At 29.3% G+C, this 23,083-nt stretch overlaps 1 protein-coding gene and 1 long non-coding RNA gene across 3 annotated transcripts; both read right to left on the bottom strand.

The window, feature by feature from the left end:
- Positions 1–1,580: 1,580 nt before the first annotated feature.
- LOC111615180 lies at positions 1,581–4,606 on the bottom strand. 2 transcript variants are annotated; one of them, XR_002755037.1, is made up of 3 exons: positions 4,261–4,606; positions 1,828–4,187; positions 1,581–1,752 (listed from the first exon to the last, which is right to left on the bottom strand). It is a non-coding gene; the product is annotated as an uncharacterized LOC111615180 (long non-coding RNA). The 2 variants fall into 2 exon arrangements; XR_002755038.1 differs by having other exon boundaries at positions 1,581–1,918; positions 1,986–4,187; positions 4,261–4,605.
- A 64-nt stretch (positions 4,607–4,670) lies between these two features.
- Positions 4,671–22,915, bottom strand: LOC111615175 (eukaryotic translation initiation factor 4E-binding protein Mextli-like). The gene is made up of 11 exons (XM_023356576.1): positions 22,831–22,915; positions 13,611–13,671; positions 11,911–11,965; positions 11,585–11,803; positions 11,459–11,515; positions 9,306–9,412; positions 7,379–7,481; positions 6,984–7,083; positions 6,855–6,907; positions 4,954–5,133; positions 4,671–4,880 (listed from the first exon to the last, which is right to left on the bottom strand). Exons 1-11 carry the CDS (start codon positions 22,898–22,900, stop codon positions 4,782–4,784), a joined length of 1,104 nt encoding a protein of 367 aa, XP_023212344.1. The 5' UTR covers positions 22,901–22,915; the 3' UTR covers positions 4,671–4,781.
- Positions 22,916–23,083: the final 168 nt, after the last annotated feature.

Genomic DNA, 23,083 nt, shown 5'->3' with positions numbered 1-23,083 from the left:
GAATACATAAAAGAATTGTTTTTGTCAGAAAAATAAAAGGCTGGAATTAAAAGGAAGAGTTTCAAAGTTCGGAGGAATACTATCCGATCGGTATGTACCGGCCTGAGCATCAATGTCGACGTCTCCCGCACTCCGAAAAGTTTCAAATTGTTGCCCGAAGACGAGGGAAGACCAATCGGTATTCATTATTTTACGTCGCTGCTTCTTGTGTTTGTTCTGTGGGGTGTTCGTTATCCGATCTGTTCGTTAACCGATCACACACTGTATTCAAAAGCAATGACGACAAATAAACAATTTTTTTATCATTTTTTTAATTTAAATTTTTTAAATTGATATGAAAAAAATAATGAAATATTTATTTTATATATGCATCAAAATAGTATAAAAAAACGTAACAAAAATTGTTTATCAATAAAATGATGATATATTTAATAATAAAACTATATTTAAAAAACAATAGCGAGACTATTATTTTACATGTAGGTATTTCGACAAAATTCAATGGACTTAAATTTTGAACACATAGAAACACTTTTGCGTTGCGCGTAATATTCACAAAAAATTCATCTGGCCCATTAGTCCCCCCCTTTATTCAGATTCTAGATCTGCCGCTGGTCAAGGGTGTCACGATTTGTTATTTTTCAATTAGGTGTGCCACTCAATGAAAAAGGTTGAAAAACACTGGTCTAGGGCCTGTGGTGGTGAATGGAATTGTCTTTCTACATTATACACCACCATTCTTTTCTTATGTTATAATAGGTAATCGAAAGTTAGGCATAATTTGGCACCAAAGCAATTCAATGTTTATTTCCTTAGAAATGCTTGGGAGTAAAAGTCTACATATGATTCTTATAGAGTTCCATTTAATAGGTACTTTGTCTTAAGATCCATAAAGTGAGAAGGCAATCAAATTTCCATTTTTATCTGTAATATAGATAAGAGTAAATACAAAATTATGTTATAAAAAGAACACATTTTTCAATTGGCCTTTCTGTGATTACTAAAGTTTGTTAAATTTGGTAATGGTGAAACATTTCAAAAATAGTAATAGAGTTAATGTACTGTACATATCTGTAACACCTGCATTGCAATTTAGCATAGATCAACATTTTATTTTCTCCGAGATCGAATTTGGGCTGTTGAAGAACCCAAAGCGATCTTACCTGATGTGTCGAGTCCCATCTCATATAGTCCACCAGCCCAAATTGTGGATCTTCAGAAACCAAGGATGGGTAAGATTAAAACAGTCCTCCATAAACAAAACATCACCAGCTGCCATATTGCAAGTGTGACGAAATATAGGTTGAGCACGAAGATCTTCAATGATCTTAGGTAAGAGTTAGCAATACTGAAATATGAGCGAGATTTGTGCACAGATAATTTCTTACCATACTAAATTTCCAGAGATTTAACAAAAAAATTGATTACAAAACGATTATCGATGAAAATCGATGAAATTCCATTTAATCCATGCAAGGTGTGATTACCAGAGCCCCTTTGGCCGCCAATTTAAAGCGTTTTGATCTCTAAAATTGACGTTTCCACTTCCCGGGACGAGGACCCAGGGGTTGGATTTGTGGGAAGCGAGTGTTTGGGTTGTTTCATTGTGTAAAATTACACGCCAAGCGCCTCGTTCTCTAAGTGCGTGAGTGTGAGAATTCAAGTAAAGGTTAATTAAAACGGTGTATATTTTCGTGTACAATGATGATGAGTGTATGTGTGTGCGTGATTGAAGAACATCTTTCAGTGTGTCTAAAATCAGAAAAACAGTAAATTACGATAAGAGAATAAAATGTGTAAAAAGAGAAAACAAAAAAGAGTTCTTACCGTCGGAAATTTCAGGAAATATTCACTTGTATGATGAACAGCCGCTTTGTCTTGTTTGGGAGGTAGTAGTAGTAAGAACATTTTGTAGTTCCTACAAAAAACACAAAGACAGTGAGAAAGCGAGAAGTTCATTAATTATCTAAGGTCAACATTATTACCTTTATAAGACAGTCTTCACCTTTTCTCATAACACTGTTCCGGAGGAAAGGACTTGACCAACCGGAAGCTCAATCCCCATAACAGCTGTTTGGAAAGAAAGGTCAGCTGAATGTTGCGTCCAGTGAGTAAACGTGTTACATCTAGGTGGTCACAATCAGGAGTCAAATCTGTTGTCATCGACCAAGTGTCACATTCGGGAGACAAGTATGTGGGTCAGGTCTGGGAAAAGGTGTCGAGTCCGGGTGAAGAAGGGGAAAATCGAAGAGGATCACCATCTGCAGCAACAAAACCACATACCACGGTCCCGAGACTCGGGCGACTCTTTCCTCCAATTCCTCCCCATTCCAACTTCGGCAAGGCAGTGGTGTCCCTGTGGCGGGTGAACAGGCAGAACGCGACCAACCAGAAAATGTCAACTTACACAAGCCGTCACTTTCTACATCTTCCACAGCAAGGTCTGTGGCTGGATGAACCCCTAAGACCGTGGCCAAATACATCGGACCCAGAAAGTAGCATCGCATAATCCCGACTCCGGGAGGATGCCATTCTACACACTTGGGAAAGGTCTTTTTTACCCGCTGCCTCTTGCTCATCGAGCCCCCACTCCTCCAGTGTCTCTTTGGGTGCAGTATGAGTACAACAGATTTGTTCCATGCCCTCTGCAGAACCTCCTCCAAAATTGCACCAACTTCTTCATTCTGTAAAAAAGAAAATTTGCAATTAGTCCTCTGAAAACAAAAGCTTAAATTAATAAAGCAAAATGCTCACCGCAGCTTCCTTTTTAAATTTAAAACATTCGAATCGAAAATGAAAACAGGTGACTGTCGAATGATGGTCTGAGGTGTCTTCTGCTGATGCTTCTTCCAGCAATATTAAATAAATTCTTACGTCTAGGGTCAATATGGGCTAAGACTTACCTCAAAAATCTCTCTTCTTCTTTCTCGAACTCCACAAACCGCAAGAAAAACACGTCTGAACTGTGTTCAAAATACGTCACGTGACGATTCAAACGTTAAAAGACATCAACAATGTTCGAATTTCGTAAAAATTAGAATTTAAAAAAAAAAAATTTTATTTTTTTAATAATTAATATGTAAATTTTTTGCTTCAATCATTTTCTTGTGTTTGGAATTTGGTAAATTATCTTCTACATTTACATGGTGCGGAATGTCAACCGTGGAGTGGTAAAAGACGAACTTAAATTTTATGTCTCAAGGCTTGTCCGTCCCTGAAAATCGCACGAAATTTGTTTGAATAAATATCTTTGTCTGTTTTCGGCCATCGCATGAAATAAATTCAATTTATTTTGCCCATTATTAAGAATTTCAATCTTATTTCACTTTTCAGAGAGATTCATCAGTCGCCATCAGGGGTTGAATGTATTGTGTATTGATACATCATCAAACTGGATAAAGTTAATATTAAAAATACATGAAAGTCACGTTTTTTTCAATTCAAAATGTCCCCACGAAAGCAATTAATAGAGGACCGGCACGACTATTGTTAACAGAAAAGTGTGATGTATGGGGGCAAACCACTATTAGGTGGACAGCATATATTGTAAATTAAAATGATTTTAAAATATTATTAATGTAATAAGTCTGAAAACTTACTTCTGATGCAGGCAGAAATGACTTAGAGGAGAGAATTTTTTATATTGAATACTTTTAATGATATATCTTTGGAAACCAAAATTTACATTTTTAAGTCAAAGTTGAATTTGTTTTTGATCACATTTGTCTATAAAAACTAAATAAGTCGATTATGTATTTTTATACACAGTATAAAGAGAAAAAAAAGCATTATGTTGGTTGGTGCAAGATGACATGCAACATTTCTTTTTCACATACGTATTTATTGCTTTACAAAAATATCTACAGAACAAATTAACTTAAAAGAATTTGCATGAAAAAGGTCTTTTTGAAGTATTTCTATACTACTCTGAATACTGTACAACACGAGAAATCAACACACAAATATATAAAACTGTTAATAGTATAGTAAGTTAAAAAAATTCTTATATATATATAGTATAGTATAGCATATATAATATATACTGAAACAAGATAAGATTCTTAATTCTTAGGATTATCTCGGACAGATTATTCGGTTTTCTCCACCGAATTTTGACGACTCGTCTGTAAATTCATAACCGATAAGCCTTGCCTTTTGTAGAGATTGGGGTCGAAATTTAATGGACTCTGTAATATTTATTTTTCATATTTAGTCAAATTTTTAAAAATTAGTTTAATTTGTCTTTACAGATTCACTTACTTCTCTTGCAATCGGTGCAATTTTGGCGATTTCATCCAAATTATTTGGTGGGATTTGACTAAATGGTGATTTGGCACAGTTTAAAAGAAAATCTCTGGTGTAAAGAATTCTTTCTTTGGTATTATATACGAATTCCACTTTTTGCAATGGAGAAGTCTCTCTCTTTTCGGATAACGGAATCTGAGAAAATTAAAAACATTTATAGTACATATACTTATTAATTAAATAAAAATTTATGTAAAAATTGCAAAAATATTTGGTTTAGAACTAGAAATTATGAAATACTTAATAAGGTTTGCTATTTTACACAAATTTCCACTTATGCCAGAGGTCTCTAAATGTATCGATCACGTGTGCCTACCACTAAGGACAGAGAGGTTGAGGCGCACGTTTTAAACGTGTANACTGTTAATAGTATAGTAAGTTAAAAAAATTCTTATATATATATAGTATAGTATAGCATATATAATATATACTGAAACAAGATAAGATTCTTAATTCTTAGGATTATCTCGGACAGATTATTCGGTTTTCTCCACCGAATTTTGACGACTCGTCTGTAAATTCATAACCGATAAGCCTTGCCTTTTGTAGAGATTGGGGTCGAAATTTAATGGACTCTGTAATATTTATTTTTCATATTTAGTCAAATTTTTAAAAATTAGTTTAATTTGTCTTTACAGATTCACTTACTTCTCTTGCAATCGGTGCAATTTTGGCGATTTCATCCAAATTATTTGGTGGGATTTGACTAAATGGTGATTTGGCACAGTTTAAAAGAAAATCTCTGGTGTAAAGAATTCTTTCTTTGGTATTATATACGAATTCCACTTTTTGCAATGGAGAAGTCTCTCTCTTTTCGGATAACGGAATCTGAGAAAATTAAAAACATTTATAGTACATATACTTATTAATTAAATAAAAATTTATGTAAAAATTGCAAAAATATTTGGTTTAGAACTAGAAATTATGAAATACTTAATAAGGTTTGCTATTTTACACAAATTTCCACTTATGCCAGAGGTCTCTAAATGTATCGATCACGTGTGCCTACCACTAAGGACAGAGAGGTTGAGGCGCACGTTTTAAACGTGTAAACGTGTACGTGTGACGTTCGGCGCCGCTTTCCCGTAAGCCTAAAAGTTTGACAATGGTGTTTGGATAGTCGTCGGAATCACGCTCGACATTCCAAACACCATCGTCAAACTTTTAGGCTTACGGGAAAGCGGCGCCGAACGTCACACGTACACGTTTAAAACGTGCGCCTCAACCTCTCTATTAATAAAATTTTAGTGCAAAATTGAATTAGTTTTATTTTTACCGATGTCAACAGAAAAGAAGAAATAGGCCACAATTTATCATTAATGATATAGGTGTCCGATGTATATAGTTACTTCTGTAAAATGAATGTTTTGAGCACAATTTTTTGATCAAGCTGGGTAAGATTTAAATGAGATTTGTAAACATTACTTACAAATTCAAAAAACTTTTTGATTGCTTTAACTATTACTATTTACAAATATCTGGGAATCAATCAGTGTAAGTGAATTTAAGTAATTTTCGAAATAAAAATGTAATTGAACGTGACTAATTTTCATAATCAATCGCACAGATAAAAAGTAATGAAAATTTCACATATTCTCATAAATGTTTAAAAAAAAGATAAACTCCTGAAAGATTGTTGAAGACAACATATTTTCTAAAGCCCTTTATAATTACCAACAACTCTGACAGAACAGAGGAAGATGTTCAAGGAGACGGGAATGACAACAACAGTGAAAGTGACAATATTATTTCAATGACTTTGCATTAAAAAAGTTTGGAAATTGCCAATATTTTGTATTCAAGTAAAATTAGTAATAAAAGATTACTTTTCAAAAATACTTGGATCCAAATATAAGTTAGATTTCAAAGTTTATATTTGAGCCAATATGGTACATTAATTTTGAATGATACAAAACAAAAAATTTCATGCAACAAATAAATCAATTTTTTTTTATTAAGCTATCATTGAATTTATCTAACAATTCAAGAGATAAAAAAATATATACATCTAAGAATTTGAACATATCATAAAATCAATTCTCATACAAATTGCATAGATAAAACAAGCATTTGTAAATGTGCTTAATAAATTGCTACAATCTCGTCACAACATATCCTCAATATTTGGCATTTTATGAGCAGAATGAAAATTTAAGTGACAAAAGTATTTATAACAAACATCTCTAATTTATTAGTTAGGATTATTCATGCTGTGATTTACAGCTGAAGAAATGTGATCAAATAAAAAATGAGTTTATTATGTATTATTTACATTGTTTACTAGTTTTTCATTTTACATATGTAACTCAAAAGATAATTTCTATTAATTTATATTAAACAATATATTTTGTTTTAATTGTCTAACAAATTATATTTTTAAAATTTTCATAAAATATTCATTAGTAATGTAAAAAACTCAAAATCATTTTGCAGCAATTAGGGAAATGTTTGTTACTTGTTAATAAAATAATTTAACAAATATTAAAACAATGAAATCATCTTAATCAAGAACGTGCATGAGTGTGTTATATAAAAATATCTTTTCTGACCTGGCTTAATTTTTGATTAAACTGCTTTCCTGATTGAGCTTCTGGCATTTGTCCTATTAATAAAAAAAGAAATTTATACGTTTTATAATTTAAAGTATAATAAAACTTCAAAGGATATAATTAAATTACCAAGTAAGTATGATTTTAAATCAATAAAGGAATTATTTGTTTTACTCAGTTCCTTCGATAGTAAATTTTGATTAGAAAAATCCTTTGGAAGTTCAGATATCTGAAATATTAAGTTACATAAACTTTTAGCATCAGATACAACTAATGTGTAAATAAATTTCAAACTAATCTTAATTTTATGATGATATTATCAATGATTCAAGAATATGTCAAACTTAAAATTTAGAAAGAATCTGATTTACAAAATAAAGGACAGTCCAACCAAATTATTTCTATTTATATACAAAATTTAATAAATGTACAATACATATTAAATATTTTTTTATTATGTTTATTTATAGTAATATTGAAATTTCATGTGTGTAAAAACACCAAGAGACTATTTTTTGAAATACCATTTTTCCATTGAAAACTTCATCTTCCAAAGGACTTCCTTCCGCTTTATAGGTTTCATCATCGCTTGAACTTGAAATAAGATTGGAACTTCCTCGGTTTTCACTATAAAATCAAAATTTATTATAGACCTTAAATGTAAAATTTAAAATAAGATGTTAGTTTTATCAATTTAAATAGTAATCATCATTTGAAAATACATGCATCTCCCACTTAATCTATTCATGAAAGTCAAACATCTTGTGTGAAAATGCTAACTATTTAAGTGAGAAGAAAAAAAAATCATACATCGACCCAAATTTCTACCAATTTCCTAAAACAGTTATGTACGAGTAACAAACTATCATGTTTGGCTGTAAAATGCCAAAAACATTGTTAGGAACATTATTATTTGGTCACCAGGAAACAAAAAGTTTCTTTGTATGCAAACATGTACCGTACAGTTTGCATGCCATACCATAAACATTATGTTTACAATACAACAGAGCAAATAAAACAACAAAGAAAAAAACAGAAAAAATTTACAATAAAAATCAAGGCAATTTTCTCTAAAGAACTGTTTATTATCAAGTGAGATGGAGATTAAATTTGAGACTTTTTATTTACTTCTCCAATAACTCATACAAGTTTTTCTTGTACATAGTATAGTCAAAAATAAACCAAACTTGTACTATCAATATGATGAAACTTTTAATATAAGTATTTACAGAACATCCTCCTCAAATTAAGCACCACACTTCTTCCAACACTTATCATTTATTAAAGACAGTCTTGCAGCCTATTCTATAACAATTGCACTCTCCAAGTACAATTGTTGCAGAACTTTTTATCTCTTCTACTGATTTGAATCTGCAACCTTTCATTAGAGCTTTCAACTTCCCATTGACTTTGTCTATGGGAGCAAAGTTTGGTTAGTAGGAAAGATGTGAAAGTACAGATATTAATATTTTTCCAGATATACAACTAAAAAAACCAGAATGCACAAGGAGTGATGTCTTCATGGAGAATCGAACTTGTTTATTTGCCAGAGACAAGACATTTTTCTCTTACTGTGTTATAGAGATGACAAACAGGCTTCTCTGTTTGAAGGTCTACCTTTATGAACATAAATCAGCTCTTTCACACAGAAAAAAACCACAGCATTATCTTTCTCTTAGCTCTCAGGATAAAATTTTTTTTCTACATTAGCAGAGATCAATTTCCATGTCAATAATATGCATTTGCTCTGTGGATTATGCAAGAAACACTGGATTCCATCACTAGTAATAAACTGGTTATGATTTCTGGGTCTATCAACTGTAATGATCAGTTCTTTGGTGAGCATGTTCTTCACTTTGCTCATCTGTTAGACAGAATGAACAGACATAATACATTTTCATGTCTTCACAAAGAATGACACAGAGTCATATGAAATTCCCAAAATGTTGACCAATTGTCTATTGATTATCTACACTCTCGATCTATGAACACACTTTCATTTCTTACTGAAGCTGAGTGGAGATTATTCACTGTTGATGCCAGTCATGCCATTTGTAAACTAGTGTACACAACACATTTAATTTCTTTACTGAAAAATTTAATATGATTAAAGTTTTTACCAAGTTTGATACAGAATTTAACGTGAATTCACTGCTCATGATGTGTCATTTCAGAATTCTGATGGTGCATACCTCCATACTTCAATACTTTGATCTTTTATGTTCTAATCCATTTGAATAGACAACTGCATGATAAACATTACCGACATGTCTAAGAAAATGTTCAAACACACACACAATTACAGCCACAAGGCAACACAAAACTTTGGCCAAAAAATTTGCAGTAAGAAAGGATATATTCTATAAAGTTTGGATGTTAAAAATCAAGATTTTCTGTGGGATATACCTGTATTTTAGATGAAGATGCCTATTTAAAAAAATAAATAAATACCTTTTTTGAGCATCTTGTTTTGTTATTTCTGAATGAACTTGATCAGTTTTATAATTGGAATTGGTTAAATCTAAGCAGGCTTGAGCCATTAGTTGTTGATTTTTTTGCTATATTACAAAAATTATTATTAGACAAAATATTTCAGAAATAATAGGAAGAAAAATATAATAAATTAATTTATATATATAACAAATTTTTTACTTCAAATAAATCAGTACAAATTAATTACAGTCGACCCCCCTATAAGATCATTGATTATTCCGTTTTATATGAATTCTATGTTGTACGAGTCACTTAAATTTTACAAATACATGAGCCGTTCACAGCCCGGTACACGTATTTGTAAAATCTAAGTGACTCATACAATATGAAATTCATATAAAACGGAATAATCAATGATCTTATAGAGGGGTCGACTGTATTGAATTAAACGATTAAATAAATTATGTATCTATAATACATAATATAAATCAATAGATTTTTAAAATACAGTCAAACCCTGGGGTTTTGAACACCTTGCTTTTCAAATGACTTGGTTTACAAACAAAATTCTGAACTCATTTTTGCCCTGGTTGCCAAATATGCTACTTGGCAGAGCTGGCCACCAATGGTCAGCTTTCACCAACAGCTAAAAAGGTCAGTTTCCTATATTTCCTAAAAGTCAATGGCCCAACTAATCAATGACATGACTACTAATTCAGAAGTTAGTGATGCCGAGATCACATTGCGTCACAATATGAATCATTGACGACATTGTTATTTAAACTACATTTCAATGTGAATGCAGGAAAGATACTATTTCTGTTTTTTGATATGTGCTACAGTTGAATTTAAATCAAATTAATTAATAATAACTGCATTAATTGAAATTTACGTGATATAAATGGCATTCAAGAAATTTATTTAAATATACTTAAGTTAAATGACAAAAATTTATTAATATAATATTACAGTATATATTATAATATAAATATTTATTAACACTAGGTAGCCAGTAAATTAAAACTAAAAATAATTAAAACAAACCTTTACATCAAAACTAAAATTGAAAATAAAACTAATTAATTTAAATCAAATCAAATCAATTGTTATGTAATATTTTGGAAAGTGTGAATGAAGTACTTGTTGTGCATCTTGATTGATTTGATTAAATTTTATCCAGGCAGTCAGAGTTGAGTCTCTATTTATAGCTCTTTTTTGTAAAGTGTTAGTTCCAGTTTCAGTTGGTGGTGACAAAACATTTTGCTTTTAATATATATAGAGAATAAATGTAGAGATTAGATATAGATAAAATAATATTATATTGCCTTTATAGGCATTTTTATGCATGAAATACAGCTAAAAAGATTTTGTTTTGAGGGTCAGAAATGGATTAATCCATTTTATGTTGTTTCTTATGGGAAAATTTGTTTCAGTTTTAGAACAAATCAGTTTTGAACAACTTTTAGGAATGAATTAAGTTCAAAACCTGAGGTTTGACTGTTTAAATTGTTTAACATTTGTTTTCGTAAAAATGAAATGTATCCTATATACTTTTTGGAAGGGAACCACCCACCTTTTCCTTCCTTTGAATTTTTCAATATTGAATATCAAATTATATCTTTGAGTTCATAAATATTTAGCAAATGTTTTTAATACATCCATGTATAGAATAAATAATGAGGTCATACACTCACTGACAAAAAGTTATGCACCTAGATAGAACTATTTGATTACCTCGGCATGTCTATGGCTACATTTTGGATAGGTACCGGTACATAAATGATTACAGTTGTGGTTCAATTGCAAGCCAGGTAATGCCACCATAGAGCTTTAAAATCACTATTCTAGCATCCCATGAAAAGGCTTGCAGATACTTTGTGTTCAGAATTTTCAGTATATTTGTTATCTGCAGATCTTGAATGCTAGGCATGATTGTATGATGCAATCAAAGACATTACACACAGCCAATAGAATTTGAGAAAGACTGCATCATCATTGACATTAAAACAGAACTAGTTAAAAAGGAATACACATCTTTTTTTTGGTGTGTTCTGTTTTAATTATGCAAAAAAAAATTATTATTTTGATCTACTTTAATTATTTTGCTCTATATTATGTTATAAATGTATATCTTATCTTAAAAAATGAAATTTATTTCTAAAGCAACTTACTCGTTGTAGCAATTCTTCCTGGCCTGCAAAATATTCTTCCAAAACCAATTTCGCAGTCTAAAATATTTACGTAAAATTCAAAATGTATCAAAGTTTTTATTTTTCTTTTTAAGTAAAATAACTTACTTTCACTAAATCCACTTTGCATCCAGATATTTTTATAACATCATGCCCTACTGTTACCGTAAAGGTGTATTCACCCAATGTTGCATCACTCATACTGTAACTATGAATTAAAGATTTTTTTCCACCTAAAATACTGACTGGACCACCAGAATCTTCAGAAACAGTGCTATTAAGACTAGTTGATGAACCACTACAATCATCTTCATTTTGACACTTTTCCTTTATTATAAAAAAAAAAAATTATTATTATTAAGCTTTGTAACATTATTTAAAGTATGTATTAAATTAAATGAACTATCAATGATCTGCATTATAAGTTAGCTTACACGAATAGGAGATGCATTCCTTCTTATTGTATCTTCTATCAAAATCTTGGAACAACTAAAAGAAAAATAACTTACTTAGAATTAAAATTTTTTATTTCATTATAAAAGTAAGTATAAAATAATTCTAGAAGTTTTGATTTTTATTGCTTTTATATAAAAAAAATGCAATTGTATAAAATTACACAAAAGTAAATCCTCACTAACTTTATTATGGCTTCATTAAATTTCTGTAAATTTACTCTCTAATATTTATTATTAAATGCAGGTAAACATTACGGAACAAAAATGAGTAAAAAAGAAAAAAAAATTTAAAATATTTGCTATTAAATATTACACTTCTTTATAAGATTATTCTATATTGAGAAGATTTCTAATTTAAAAAAAATTTACTTGACTGCAACAAATTCAAAATATAAAAAAAATTTTCTTGTTTTGATTGCTTTGAATTTATTTGCATTTATACACAGCACAATATTTTATTCTCACTAATTCAAACTAATTCACGAGTCATGAGCAAAATAACATTAAAAAAAAACCAGTTAAACGCAACAACTTTTACTATCACAAATATTTTCATTCGTCTAGAACAGGGCTGCCCAGTTTATTTTGGAGGCAGGCTATAATTTCAATTACACGTCAGCCAGCGAGCCATCTAGGGAATCATACTTGCTTACACTCATAATTCTTCTATAAATGGATAGGTATTTGAATCAAACAAAGCTTTAAGTTGCACATCTTTTAATAATACCTAATAAAAAATACACCAATGAGACCTATGAAGGAGCTTATTAGCTAATAATTTTTCAATATTTGGTGACAATAATTTTAATACACAAAAGTTGACTCAAAACGAATAGAATAAGTGTAATAAACGCATAGGTATTAACAGTGGTGTGGTGTGGCAGTGACTCAAGTCATAGTTCGTTCCACGTTCGACCAATCATGTGGCGGTTGGCATTATTGGTAGCACAACATTGTGCATAGTGACAGCCGACTGCTACTGTGGGCAGGCAAATTCAAATGCATTGGTGGGCCACTTTGTGGCCCACGGGCCTGGGTTTGGATAGCCTTGATCGCGCCATTCTCTGGCAATAATGCCAAACATTAAAAACAAATTAATTTAAATATTATTACATAAAAACATTGTTACACTTTGCAGATAAATATAAATATTAAGAGACAATTTATATTTCCTTACACGTTAAGTAGAATTTTGAAAACAGTATTGACAGAAAAATATTATATATATTTGCGATTATAAAATAAAATGAACTATTTAGCTAACTTTTTAAAATGAAAGTAAACTAACATTGACAACAACAGTATTTGATACTGAACAATTCTTTAAAAATTGAAATAATAATTAATAATGAGTATCATACAACAGAATACAAATTTAAAACAACAAAATATTAAATACTTGACAACTCCATAGGTAATTTATATCTAAATATCAATCTGGTTACATATTAAATACTTTTTTTATAAAAATAAATACAACATACAGTAATGATACTGAGATAAAATATGGTATATATCGTACTGAATGTATAAATTAGTAACTATTATTATAATTACAATAAAGTCTCAATATAATTAAATTTTTTCAAATAATAATTCTGTAAACACTTTCCACATATCCCCCCCTCACATATTATAGTATATTTTATTTTTTTAAAATAACTTAAGAAACTTCTCACTTGATTGAATCTTCGCTTTGACCGGTAATCTGAACCAAACGATCCCGAGCTCCAGGGCTCACTGTAACAAATTTAATAAAATTTAAATTGATATTATTTATAAGCATTAACATCATTAAATACTTGTAAATCTCAATTAGCACTTAATTATAAATGAGTAAATGAAAAATACTAAAAGAAATATTAACACAGGATGAATTTTCAGGACAAACTATTGTTTTGATAATAAAAGTGACAATTACAATAAACTTGTAATGTGTGTATATGTGTATGCACATGTTTAAGATGCAAAATAATTGCTTTTATCTAAAATCTAATTTCGTAAGCAAATATTTCCATAATAAAAAAAGTTTCTATTAACTTTTATATATCAGCTAGACTTTTTAAAATATTTTATGAAGATTTTCAATTTGTTTATACTAATTTCATTTTAAATGAATTAATTCTAATTTGAAATACAAATTAAGTTAGAAAAAAAATTAATAGAAGGATCCATAAATAAAATGTACATTATTAATGATTTATCTATAAAAGTTTCACTAACTTTTTTTCAAAAGTTTATATTTAGTGATTATTTGGTTATTATAATATTCAACTGGTACATAATAAAAACAATTTTATGTATCAAAATTAATGTTATTTATATTTAAAAAAGCAGCATTCTTCTACTATAGACTTAAAATACTTTTAATGATGAAATATCAAGTAAATAACATTAAGAAACAATTATTTTTAATAAAGATTTATTTATGTTTAAGTTAAATAACTTATGTTTAATTCTATAAAACTTAATTAATGAACTCAATACTTTAAAGTATGCAACACATTTCAGACTTTTTCATTTCAAATAAAACTAACGTAAATTCTTTGGCTAGATGCCTATGAATACCTACTTATGTAAAAAAAGTCCTCTATACTATTCAGTACAACTGCTGCAAGGAGGATACCATAAAAACAGCAATGGTCACATACCATTGGTATGATACTGCTACTTCATAAAATATTTGCAATCAAGTTCACTTTCAAAGTGCCAGCACTAGAATAATCAAAACATTGGGGTGAGCAAAAAGTTGAGAGCAAGGTTTGTTATAACTGTGTGGATATGTTGTCTGTTATTCTGTTATGTGTCGTGTAATGCTGTGGTTTTGTTTTTCTTGTAGGATATCATTGTAATCCAGTGAAAAATTGAGCATAAGAGTATTACACCTCCATCCAAGCATATCTAATGAACAGTCAGGTTCTTGATGGGATTTTTAAAAGGACAGGGAAAAAATTTTTCATAATGTAGTTTATTAATTTTTACAATTTAGATTATAAGCTTTTTGTATTATTTAATTCTTTCCAAATGGGAGGAATTAAACCCCCAAAGCTTCTCCATGTGCACAGTCTTGTTGGAAGTTGTACAGTTTTGTATGTCAAAGACTTTAAATTGGCACACAAGATTCACAAGAGTATAATGTGTACAGTAATGGTTGTTGGTCCTACTGCAACGTAACCAGATGGTGTAAACTTTTACAGGAAGACAGACAACATAAGGGACTACCCATATTCTGGTTATAAGGGACTACCATCACAGCCACCTCCAATAAAACCAGAAAACTCAGATGAAAACCATCATTTGTACCAACAACCACCAAAAAGTGTTTGTGAAGTGTCCTAGGTATCAGTTATGAGTAACTGCATCATCATCAAAATTCTTGGTTATCATAACTACTGCGGCAATGAATTCCTCACAAATTCATTTTCAGTCAGAACAAATTAAAGATATTGTCCTGCAGTATTTTCATGAAAAAACGACATCTTCATTTCCTGAATCATTTCTGGTGACTTCATTGAAGAAGTCTCCCCCAAGTCAATAGGATAAGTTCTCAAAGCCCAGCGGAATACTTTTAGGCATGATAAATAAGAATGTGAGAACATCTGAATTGCCAGAACTTTCTGCTCACCCTAAATAACAGGCCTGAGGGTTACTAAGTTATTTAAAAAGTTTTATTATGCATCTATTTACATTAAGAGAACCTAAGGTTTTTAATATGTTGGGAAACAAAAGAATGTTTATCTGATATCAAAAAGCTAGGAGTCTATAAAATTCCACTTGTTAAAAAATTCTCAAGTACTATAGCATGCAAGAATCTGTAAGTACTACATAAGCAGTACTTACAGATTCTTACATGAGAGATAAAGAATAGAATTTGTTAGAACAAACAGAGTCACTATGTATTAACAAGAAAAACCTTAAACACTTTTCCAGCAAGATAAGGAGGCCCACTTCAGGATCTTGAAGTGGGGCCCCTTTTTAGGATTACTATGGCACAGAAAAACACACATTTGATAAAGAATGGCTAAGTGAATGAAAGGAAACCTCTCTATTATGCCACTTAAATTCAGTTCTCCTCCTTAAACAAAACAATGACTCATAGTAATATTTAATAAAAGGTCAAAAGTGCTATGTTAGATCCATGCATAGGGCACTCATTCAAGTGATTGTGCATAACACTCAGTTAATTAAATTCTTGTGTTTTATTTCATTTAAAAAAAAATCAAGCACCAGTCCAATCCAAAAATACAAATTTGAAAGAAGTTTGTTCAATTGATTAATGAAATAAGTTTTTTGAGTGATACTCTGAAATGAGAATCTCAGAAAATATTACAACAGACTTCTTAATGTAAGGAGTTTACTTTTGTTTTTGTAACATTTAATACTTTCAGATTATTGTAATATAATCCAAATTACGACTTAAAATTAGAATAAAATTTTCTTATTTAAAATACAATATACCTATTAGTATAAAAATAAAAATATGTGATAAGAAAGAAAGATAGTAATAGTAATGATAAAGAACACAAGGAAATGTTACTGTAGCAGTTAAATATCAAAAATTTGATTTAAAAAGGAACAGATCAAAAAAGTCAGTGTAGCAACTAACTCTTTTTGATACCATTAAAAATGAAAAGAAATATTGTTAAAATATTCAAATAGGGCTATATGTCCTAGAAGTAGTTAAAAATAGAAATAGGTCAATATCATATATAAATAGCACCGCAAAGTCATTGAACACAAGAATTACAAGAGGAAAAAATTAAGCAACATTAGTAGAAAAAGCATATAATAAGAAGACAGAAGTTAAATGGAATGATATTAAATTAACATAGCTAATGAAAAAAAGCACACATTATAAACAAAAGAATGGAACTGGGATACTAAGCATAACCCAATTCCAGTACTGAACATATTAAAATGAATTATTACTACACAAATTGTTTTTTAAACAAATCATTACAAATACACATTTTTATTTAAAATTAAAAGCCTATATTTAAAGTTATAATTTTGATAATGAAATTAAAATATAATAAAAATATTAAATTTAAAAAAGTATATTTCTTTGGTTAATAAACTTTAACTTTATAAACAAGTTAAGATAAGAAATTATAAATAAAGAATTGTAATTTAATTGCATAAAATAATTTAACTGTAGATGTAAACTTATAAAATCTATAAACTATCAATAATAAACTTCTTTTATGTACTGATATTGACAAACTTGTTTATTAGTTGAAAACCGATCTTTGCTTTACACTCTAATAAAATGAATTCATTTTTTGTTTCCTAGTACAGTGGTGCCTTGTACTTCGAATTTAATTCATTCCAGGAGGCCGTTCAAACTATAAAGCAGTTTTTCCCATTAAAAATAATGGAAATCAAGTTAATCCATTACCAGTCCCTAAAGATTATGCATTTCAATAAACTTAAAATGGTAAATACACATAATTTAAGGTAAAGTAACGCAAGTGCCCTAATAATAAATTAACTCAATGAAAACAATAAAATATATAATGTATAACAAAATAAAAATTGCATTTACTGGTCACACACTCACTGTCAACTTTGGCATTTTGAACATGGCTGCCAAGTCTGCCACACATGTACTGCTTTCATGCTTCATAAGTTCCTTTTTCATCTTAGCCTTTTTCAAGCTTTCCTCCTACCAGTTAAACTTTGTTGCTTCCACACACTTCTCAGATGATATGATTAATAAGTAACAGTTACTTTGGGTTGAACAAAAAGTTTTTGTGTATTTTTAACAGGTGTCATTACTTAACATAGATGTGTGACTTAATTATAACAGTTATGAATTTTAACATATTATTGCTAATTTGAAATTATATTCTTTGTTTGGAAGCTTATTTTACACTTTACATTTTTCATTCCACACAGTTTGAACTTTCAAGTGTCATTCAAACTCTGAAGCAAATTTTTGTCAAATTTAGCATTCGAAGTTAGAGTTACTCTAAGTACAGTGGAACCCCGGTTAACGAACTTAATCCGTTCGTTAACTGAATTGTTCGTTAACCGAAGCAATTTTTCCCATAGAAATTAATGCAAATGCAATTAATTCGTTCTAGTCTCCGAAATTTTTGTCATTTTATTTGAAATATACAGTAATTTTCTTTGATGAAAATGTAGGAAAACGTAGTATCTATCATTACAGCAACAAACATGTAAACTTTGTTTAATAATGCCTTCGTTTGTTGTAGTTGGTGGCAGAAAAGTGAAGATATACGAACCTTAATGATTAGAAGGGGAATCCCCTCCAAAAAAATAACGGGTAGCACTTCATCGGAAGATTCTTCGAGTCGAAGTCTCTTTCGGTAAAAACCCACCAGTGGCTAAGTGGTCTTCGTACCTTGAACACGGGGAGTTCGTTCGTGGGTTCGCACCTTGCTGAGACGGGCTGGCTACGTGGAGTTTTCCGGGATTTATCCACGTCTGTAACGCCTAAATAGGGGCCAGTTTCCCTTAAAAACACCTCCCAGAAGGCATTTCACCCTAGTCAGATCGCCCAAGTGTTGCGTTGCCATAACTTAACAATGAAACAAACTCTTTCCGTAAGGAACAAGAAATTGATCTAAAGTTGATTGTCTTACTCTTTTAATCAAAATTTTTCTCAAATGCGATAGCGCATTGTCGTTTTCTATTGCCACTATGACTTTTTTCTTTCTTTGATACCATATTGATTAAATATATAAATCACAAAACTGAAAAAAAGAAGTATAGCACAAACACTCGGAAAAGCAATGCTTAACTCGCGCATGCGTAAAATTTGACACAATATACCGTTACGTTCGTTATCCGAATTTTGTTCGTTATCTGAGACAAAATTTTTGCAAAATAAAAGTTCGTTAACCGATTTGGTCATTAACCAGGACGTTCGTTAACCGGGGTTCCACTGTACAAGGTACCACTGTAGATTTCTGAGTTTTTTAAAATTGTACATAATAAATTTTGTATAATAATTGAATTACTTTATATTAGGACAACTAATTGAAAAAAAATAAATAAAAAGTGATACTAAAGCAACATAACAACAAAAATGATAAATATACTTTCTATTTAGATAAAAATTGCTGGTTACAAAATTTTAAAGCACACTCCTAATTCATAATAATTCCTTAAGGTGAAATCGTTGTTCATTAGATATTGGTATTGTTGGGATATATGGGTATTGAAGATACAAATATGAAGTAAAAATTTTTCCCTTTATTTTTCATAATTATGGACTAAATACATGATACAGTGCAATCATAAAGTTCTTCTGCAGTGAGCCATGCCGATGGCTTGGCCAAATGGTAACATTAGCGAGGTTGAGGCCGAAGTTTTAAATGCGAAAATGTGTATGTCGGACATTCAGCGCCACTCTCCCGTAAGCCTAGAAGTTTGACAATGGTGTTTGGAATGTAGAGCATGATTCCACTGACTATCCAAACACCATTGTCAAAGTTCCAGGCTTACAGGAAAGTAGCGTTGAATGTCCGACGTACACATTTTCACGTTTAAAACTTCGGCATCAACCTCGCTATTATAACTTACTTTAACCCTTAATGTGCAGTCTGTCCTTCATTCTTGAAAGCTTCCCTCCACTGCAGAGGGAATTTACAATTACACTGTATAATATTAATATAATACACAAAAGAATTTTTTTATTAAATAACTTATAAAAAACCACAAAAAGTAAATTTGCATGAAGTAAATTTCACAACAGAATCACAAATTGAAAATCAAATTACAATATTAAGCATTTTATTTAAAAAAAGTGATTAATTCAAAAAGCACACAAAACATTCAATATACACTAACATAAACTACTGATTAAACTGTTCATTCTGCATAATTTACATAACTACTACATTATAGTTAACTTACAAATCTGAAAACAAAACTGAGTTTATTATTTAATCCAAAGCCATTAATATTAAACTGATCTAAATTAAATTTTATAAATCTAAATATGCAAGTTATGTAAAAAGTTAATTATTTAGAAAACTTTAAACTATCAACTATATATTGCATGATTTATTTAATTAAATATATAAAATTTAGTGATTTTAAAATTCTAAGACCAATTTTTTATCTTAAGACTATATTTCCTCTGCATTAACATTGTGATTTAAAGTCAAGGGAGCTTTAATTATAACTGAAATGCTAAAGTAAGGAAACAATCATATATTTTTATAATTTTTATGAAAATATTCCATAATTAAAAACTCTGGTTTAATTTTTTTTCTTTTAATAATTATTCTATGTTTACATTTAAAAATAAATTAAATTTAATTAAAATCAACAACTATTTATTGCATCAAACATTATTATTATTATTTTTTTTAACATAATCTATGTTAAAGGATGTTACTATTTTTGTCTTATAATTCAAAGATTAATTTTTAATACAGCAAACCATTCTCAACAAGCAAAATTTTACGAAAGCCATCCAATTTGGAAAATGCCTAGTATGAAAGATCGTGTAATTTCATTAAATTAAAACTAATTTATCCACTTTATTTTTATATAAACTTATTTAAAGTATTATAAGTAAAAATTTTATATAAAATTTTGCTCTATTACTGCCAAAACTTTTAAGAGAAGTAGAATTAATTTTATTAACTTTGCTGAAGTGTCAAAACTTTCAGGCATGCATTGTTATTGTTGTAAGCCACATTTATATGATTTATAGCTGATTATATTGAATATTTTATTAGGAACTTGTTCTCTCATTATATATTATATTTATTAAAAAAAAATCAATTAATTTTTAAAAATATTAACATTCAATTGTCCTTTTAATAAACAACATTGTTTATTCAATTGTCTATAATTAATTTAACACTGTTTATTGAATTATCTATAATTAATTTAAGATAATACAAAAAACAAACAATTATTTATTGTGACATTGTCACAATGCCAGGCTGTAATTTTTAATATATTTACTTTAAAATATATACTCTCCACCTCAAATTAGTGGTGGCTTGCTCCTGCACATTGAACATAGTTGAAAATGCCCAGCCTTTCACTATTATAAAAGCTGGATTAGAGAGGTACTGTTATATTTTGATCATCATTTCTTCAAAAATTTGTATAGATCAGAGCATATATAAACAAAATAAAATACACCAAGAAACCATAAAATTCCAGTATGTGCTCTACTAATGGAAACTAGTTATGTGCTGGATCGTTAAAAATGTATATCTGCGGATACGGATACAGATACGGATCATTAGTGTCTAGATCCGCGGATACGGATCTCAACTTTCGTACTCAGTCGGCACCGGTGCGTGTGACCTTGGACCGATAGTTGATGCTTTGCGTTAGTAACGCGATGTGTTTTGACTCTCACTGCGTGTGTTTTTGTTTATAGTTTAGTGTGACACAGGATAGTGTAGATTACATTTGTATCTTTGGAAAGTGTTGAGTTAAATTAAAATAAAAACAATGTAGACAAAAATGTTTAGTAGTGTAAGATAGAAATATTTTACGATAGTAAATGAATTTTGCATAAAATTTTTGCAATATGAATGTGCCAAATATGTGATTTTAAGAAATAAAAAGTGATTTGAATTGAATTTATTAGTATTTCATTGCTACCTATCTTTAAAATTTCATATAAGTAATGAAATTCATTAAGATAAAAGATCCGTTAAAGATTCGCTAAAAAGTAACGGATACGGATACAAATACGGATTTTTTTCCCCTTGGATATCCGTGGATACGGATACCCGGCACATCACTAATGGAAACTATGGACTAACATTTTTAATCACTACATTGGATCATCTGTGCACTTTCTAATTCAAAAATATAGAACCTGAAGAAGAATCAGTGTATTGGTCAAAAACATTAGTCCAGATTTAATTTATGTTTCCTTGGTGTATTTTATTTCTTCAAACAAATGGCTTCTTGAATGAGTTGAGTACTTTTGCTGCTAAAAATATGATATTGTACTTGCTAAAGCTTTTACCCGCACTTTTTAAAGTTGTGTTTATTGTGGACATTGCCAAATTAAACGTTGCATTTACATTAACTTTATTCTCACCAGCCTCCAATCAATGTAATACTTTATATATCCAGAGAAATGCTTTTCTTTGCAGTTTTGATCCATTGAATTAAAATAAAGACTATTTTTAAGTAAAGTAAAAAAAAAACTTACAGTATATATATTTGTGTAAAGTTTAAATAAATATTTAAATGTTTATAAATAAATTAATTAATTAGTCAAAATTATTCAACTAAACATTTTTAATAATAATATATTTAGTATTTAGCAATAGATGGCACAGTGTATATGTATCAAATTTCTTATCATTATTGATTTCTGTATCAGCATAAATAAATCACAAACATAGTTTTAAATCATTTTGTTATTGCTTTAATTACATTAAATAATTAAAAATAATCAATTACCAAAGAACAAAAATTTAATTATCTTTTTAAATCCATCTAAATTTTCAAATTTTACCAATGATTGCTGTCATATTAACAAAATATGATAATTTTTTAAATTTTTACTTTTTATTTACTTCCACTTAAATACTCAATTATCCCGAGAGGGGGGAAACTAGAATCAACATTATTAATAGATTTTATAAGCAATTTAATTTTTGGTAAGTTTAATAATAAAGTCAAACTTTGTACTATGTCTAAAATAAAAATTCAATTCAGTATGATTCAAAATTATTAGAAGAATTTGAGAAACTTTTATAAATGAAAATTTTCTATTATTTTACGCAACTTAAATTTTGTAACTGATTAAGCATTAAACAATTAAAAAAAAGTGTTACTATATTGTAATTCAGCTATAAATCAATAAATGCTGCAATTATGAATTATGAGTATTCTTCAGTATGGCATGCATGACACTGAAACAAGAAGAAACCACTTCACCTCTCTGAAATGATATAATTGTGTCACTCAGTTCTTCAATCATATGCACACGACGTCCCTTGATACCCATCACTTGAGTAAAAAATGATATTCACATAAATAGAAAATCAAAAAGAATTTAAGTACATTAAAAAAAAAAAATTCCATTCAATATAAAATCAAACAAATAAAAGAATACAAAATAAAAATAATTTCATAATAAATGAAAGAATGATTTAAAAAAAAAAAAAAAAAAAAAAAAAAAAAAAAAAAA

Source organism: Centruroides sculpturatus, unplaced genomic scaffold (genome assembly GCF_000671375.1).
Source record: "Centruroides sculpturatus isolate CEXI.00-Female unplaced genomic scaffold, Cexi_2.0 scaffold1368, whole genome shotgun sequence".
Taxonomy (NCBI): domain Eukaryota; kingdom Metazoa; phylum Arthropoda; class Arachnida; order Scorpiones; family Buthidae; genus Centruroides; species Centruroides sculpturatus.
This window is presented reverse-complemented; position numbering and strand designations above follow the sequence as displayed.